This window comes from Petaurus breviceps, unplaced genomic scaffold, assembly GCF_028583685.1.
Source record: "Petaurus breviceps papuanus isolate PSGF00001 unplaced genomic scaffold, PetGlider_PUasm1.0 90847, whole genome shotgun sequence".
NCBI classification, from domain to species: Eukaryota; Metazoa; Chordata; class Mammalia; order Diprotodontia; family Petauridae; genus Petaurus; species Petaurus breviceps.
The window spans coordinates 14,207,675-14,213,106 of record NW_027187360.1 but is presented as its reverse complement, the minus strand read 5'-3'; the positions used below and the strand labels follow the sequence as shown (position 1 = coordinate 14,213,106).

Genomic DNA, 5,432 nt, shown 5'->3' with positions numbered 1-5,432 from the left:
TTCTTGTATGCAGCTTATATTTTACCTTGTTTAATTCTTATTGTATGCAGCTTATATTTTACCTTGTTTAATTCTTATTGTATGCATAAGATTTTTGAGGAGGGGGAATAAATGTTAAGTGCCTACTATGTGCCTTCTCAGATATTCTTGCTTGACCCTTACAACAACCCTCTGAGGTAAATTTTATGATCTTCATTTCACACTTGAGACAGAAAGAATAAAATACGAACATTTTGATTGTCCTCTTTTATATCCTGTTGTGGTTCAGTCATGTACTCTTTGTGACCCCATCGACTATAGTAGCTATACAGTCCATAGGATTTTCTTGGCAAAGATAACCACAAAGTGGTTTGCCAATTTCCATCTTTAGTGGATTAAGGCAAACAGAGGTTAAATGACTTGCCCAGGGTCACACAGGTAGTAAGTGTTTGAGGCAGAATTTGAAGAACTCAGGTTTTCCTAACTCTAGATCCAATGTTCTATCCATTGAGCTATCTAGCTGCCTCCACTTTATCTTTCCAGCTCTCCCAACTAGCCTCCCTTTTAACACTAATTATTTTTCTGACCTTCCTGCTTACCCTTCACTTTGCATACTGCAGAGTAGCTTTTTTAAGATTTTGGGGCTCTCTGGTAAGGATCCTAGCATTGATTTCAGCCCTGGCCCTGAAACTGACTAGCTTGGGTATAAGGGTATCTGAACCAGTACCTTCAACCTCAGCCCAACTGCAGCTTCACCTTCTCAAAACATTAAAAAAAAAAATTTTTTTTTTTGCTTTTTGGAGGGCGATTGGGGTTGTGACTTGCCCAGGGTCACACGGCTAGTTTTTGTGTTAAGTGTCTGAGGGCGTATTTGAACTCAGGTCCTCCTGACTTCAGGGCTGGTGCTCTATTCAGTGCACCACCTAGCCACCCCAACATTTTAAATTTCTCACTGGGACCTGTTTTGTTTTTGAATTCTCAGCACCTAGCACCAGTACCTGGAATATAGTAGGTACATAATATGTGCTTACAGACTGAAATAATTCCCTAACACCTAGCACAGTGCCCTGTGCACATATTATGCGTTTAATGAATGAATTTGGAGCTCACAATTTAGCTTTACAATAAACATATAACCTTACATATGATTTTATATTATAATTATTTGTATTAGAGGTGAAAGCCAAATGCAACATGATGATCGAGGCTCAATGGTTTCTATCTGACCATGCCAAGCAATCCGTAACCCTTCTAGAAGTGGTGGAGTAGAATTGAAGACACAATAAAGCAGAGTCCATTCTCCTAAGACCATTTGCTTGGTTTTGAGTTTTTGTTGTTGAGTCATTTTTTAGTCATGTTCAACTCTTTGTGACCCCATTTGGGGGTTTTCTTGGCAAAAATAGTGGAGTGTTTTGCCATTTCCCTCTCCAGCTCATTTTACAGGTGAGGAAACTGAGGCAAACATGGTTAAGTGACTTGCACAGGGTTACACAGCCAGTAAGTATAGGAAGTCAGATTTTGAAGATTAATCTTCTTGACTTCAGGCCCAGCTTTGTATCCACTGTTCTATCTAGCTGACCCAGGATCTTAGATTCAGATGACCTTGCCTTTAGAGCCCTGCCTAGGACACTTAATAACTTCTCAACCCTGGACAGATCATACTCTGAGCTCCAATTTCCTCGTCTCTAAAATTGGGCTAATAATTCTTGTACTCCCTATGTCAGGGGATTATGAGGAGAAAACACTTTGTAAATCTAAAGTGCCAGATAGATAAGTTATAATTAATAAAAACAGTGATGAACATAGTAGAAAAGAGCATTAGATTTGGAGTAAGGACCAGGGTCTCAATGATCTTTGGCAAGCCACTTCCCATCATTCTTGGCCTCAGTTTTCTCATTTATAAGTTGAGAGTTTGAACTTGATGGTCTCAAAGATACCTCCTACTTCTAAATTTTGTGAGTCTGTGACTGGAGGATAATCCTATTTTTCCATCTACTTATAGCTTTACAGACTTCCACAACATTAAACCCCTTTGTACTTTACTAGTCTAGACTTTTTTACATTTTAAGATAAAATAGCTATTTTTCATAACCCAGAAGACTTTGATGTATTTGAAATTTTGGTCATATCTTAAGTGGAATTTTCACAGTTTCTTCACAGTAAAACTGACTTAGACTCATGGAAAATGTTCTGGCTACCAGTTTTTTTTTTTCTGAGAAAGATTACTGGTGACACCAGGGTTACAAGGTTACAGGGTTATATTTAAAACTTGTAACCTGACAAATGAACAAAAATGAAGTAAAATGTGTGCCTATTTTATGTGCATTAACTTTTTAAGCATTTAATCTAAAATATTTATTGACTACCCCATTCTCCCTGACACTTCTCCCATACATACCTCTGCATCTAGTATAGTGCATTATACAGAGAAGACTCCAATAGAATTCTGTGTTACTGGTACTTTGTTGTTGTTCTTCAGTGGTTCAGTCATGTCCGACCCCTCATTTGGGATTTTCTTGGTAAAAATATTGTAGTAGTTTGCCATTTCCTTCTCCAGTGGATTAAGGCAAACAGAGGTTAAGTGACTTGCCCAGTATCACACAACTAGTAAGTGTCTGAGGTTGAATTTGAACTCAGGTCTTCCTGACTCCAGGACCAGCATTGTCTCTACTGAGCCACCTAGGTAGCTGCCTCCTTGTTACTTATTAAACCTATATTATGTGTCCTTCCCATTTGAGGTGAGAACCCAAAGCAGCAGATCTATGACTTGCCCCTGCCTGAAAGGAATTCACCATTTTATTAAGAAATATATTCTTTAGTGCTATGGTTTTGCTATCTTAAAAGATGATGTTTTAAAAGGACTTGAGTACGATTATCTTTCCTGTTGTGCCAGAATGTGTTACTGAATGTGCTATTTTGCATCCTGGGTAGAAAACAAACAAACAAATAAAACAAAACTCCTTAATATGGCCTCCTTATTTTTGCAGGTGCTAGTTGTCTGGCCAAAACACCAGTGGGCAGAACTGCGCTTCATGTGGCTGCAGCCATGGGACATGTCAACTGTATAAATATACTTCTTGATTATGGGGCACTTCTCGCCGATAAGGACTTAAAAGGAGAAACACCAGTTGAAATAGCACGCCGCCTGAAGCGTAAGCTGGCTATCCGGGCATTCTTCATATATCAGATGACGTTGAGAACAGCAAATATTGGAGTCTCCCAAAGAATTCCTCTTCGTTTAATTCCACTACTCCTCTGAAAAGGGCAATATATAAAGTCTCAAGTCTCACTCTAAAAGTTTTGAATGCCAATGTTTATTTTAGGAAATCCAAGGTAGTTCCAATGAAAAAGTGGAGAAAGTACAATCAAAGACAACTATCATTAAAGTAGACAGAACCTTAGAGGCCACCTGCTTCTCCCACCCCTTCATTTTACAGATGAGCAAACTGAGGCTGAAAAAGGTTGAGACTTGCTCAAGGTGCAGATATTTAGAGGCAACATCATGGAAAGAACATCACAGATGTAATCAGGAAACCTTGTTTTGAACCTCAGCCTTTACACTACTAATAATTTGGCCACAGAAAAATCACTTAAACTTTTTGGCCCTCAATTTCCTCATCTGTAAAATGGTAATAAAATCTACACTATCTACTTTGCAAGATTGTTGGGAAAAAAGCCAGGACTGGGAACTCAGGTTTTCTGACCTCCTAGTCCTAGTCCAGGATTTTACCCACTGTGACATTATTCCCTTAATTTGGCTCAAATACCAAATTTGGTTATGCCTGAGAATATCAGAAACATGTTGATTGTAGATCATCTCGTATTCTACATAGGCTATGGACTTTCAGAGTTGGAAGAAAAATCAGGCATTATGTAGTTCAGCTTCTCAGGCATCTAGATGTGCACATGTTCTCTATACAATATATACATGCTCTTTAAGGCTCTTTCCATCTTCAAATCCTAGGAAACAGTCGCCTGTCATTAAGCAGAGGCTAATTTCTTTTTAGGGTTAACTAGTTTTCTACTTTGTGCTTTGGGAATATAAGCTACAGGACAGGACAAGAGAAAGAAGAGAGAACAAGCTGGAAATGTGTATAAATGAGGTTGATCATTGATGTCAGGCCTCCTGCAAATGGAGAGAGTGACCTGCATGATCAATTGTGGAGGAGAGGAAGGGTGGAAAAAGAAGGACATGGCTGGAGGAGGAGTGTGCAAATAACAACTCCAATTACTTCATGATATACTTGTATGGTTCCAGACATTATGACACACGGGAGCACCAGGGACATCCCTTTGGGTGTTGGATCCCTAGTGTGTTGACCTAAATATTTTTTGAAGTTGTTTCCATGGTCATCCTATATAGCTTGGGGGAGGGGTATGATGAACCTTAATCCCCTATGGGCATCAATTAGTGAATGGAAGCAGTAGTGTAGTAATTTTGTAAAATAACATTGTTATTGCTGTAACTGTTCATGAGTCTGTTTCTGGTATAACACCCTGGCCAGCAGACATTCTGCTACTTATTAACTAATAAAACTATGAAACTTGTTTGCTTTTTCTGCATGGGTTTTTTTGTGACTGATAAAGATTGGCCCATCTAGTAGAAACATATACATGAACTCATATGAAATATGAACTCATAGGCTAGGTACTAGGTCTGTGATTCCATTGATTTGGGGGACTCCATTGTGAGGAAACTCCATCAACCAATTCAGGTTGATGTCTACAACTTATAGTGTTAGAGTATTGAGAGTTTAAGTGACACATTCATGGCCAGATAGCCAGTATGTGTCAGAGATAAGATTTAACCAAAGTCGACCTGTTTCTGAGGCCAGCTCTCTATCAACTAAACTCTGCTGCCCCTACAGGATTATTGTAAAATCAAAATCAAACCCCTTCTTTCTAGAGCTGGTCTAGGGACCTGTTTAGGTAATTCAGGTATGTTCATGTGACAAAATGTCTCCCAGGATACGTAACATAGTGTATTGAGCATACGTACAAACTATTTGTTATATAAATGGTAACCCATAAAATATATGATTTCTCAGTCAGTTTTGCTGATGTCAGGGGATTCAGGTATTTTATTCTCTAAAAGCTGGTAGTCTGGGAACATAGACTTTACCCTTTTCTTCTCCTGTAATATTCCTCTCTCTTCCAGAAGAACATGCCCACTCAGCCATTTAAAGTAGACAAATTCTTTTATTTCACTGCAAGAGAATCTTGGGGTATAAACTATAAAAATTGGGAAGTTGCAGTTATAGGCTCCTTCCTCAATTCAGTTTGACAAAGATTTACACATAGATTGCTTGCTACCCTTATTAATACTCCTTTTCAATCTATTCTTGGTTCCCCACTAAACCAAGAGATCTGAGAGAAATAACCTGGCCACGAGCTGGGGTTGCAAGTAAGATCCTTTCTGTCTTGGCCCCAGGTACACCAATCCACATTATCTT

The 5,432-nt window shown here is 38.8% G+C and overlaps 1 protein-coding gene across 1 annotated transcript in view; it reads left to right on the top strand.

Annotated features, from left to right (window-relative positions):
• Nucleotides 1-3,274, top strand: part of ANKRD60 (ankyrin repeat domain 60) — a 7,125-nt gene extending 3,851 nt beyond the window's left edge. Inside the window, 1 exon segment of the mRNA XM_069072313.1 lies at nt 2,967-3,274. Coding sequence (XP_068928414.1) covers nt 2,967-3,274 — 308 coding nt within the window.
• The last annotated feature ends 2,158 nt before the right edge of the window (nt 3,275-5,432 follow it).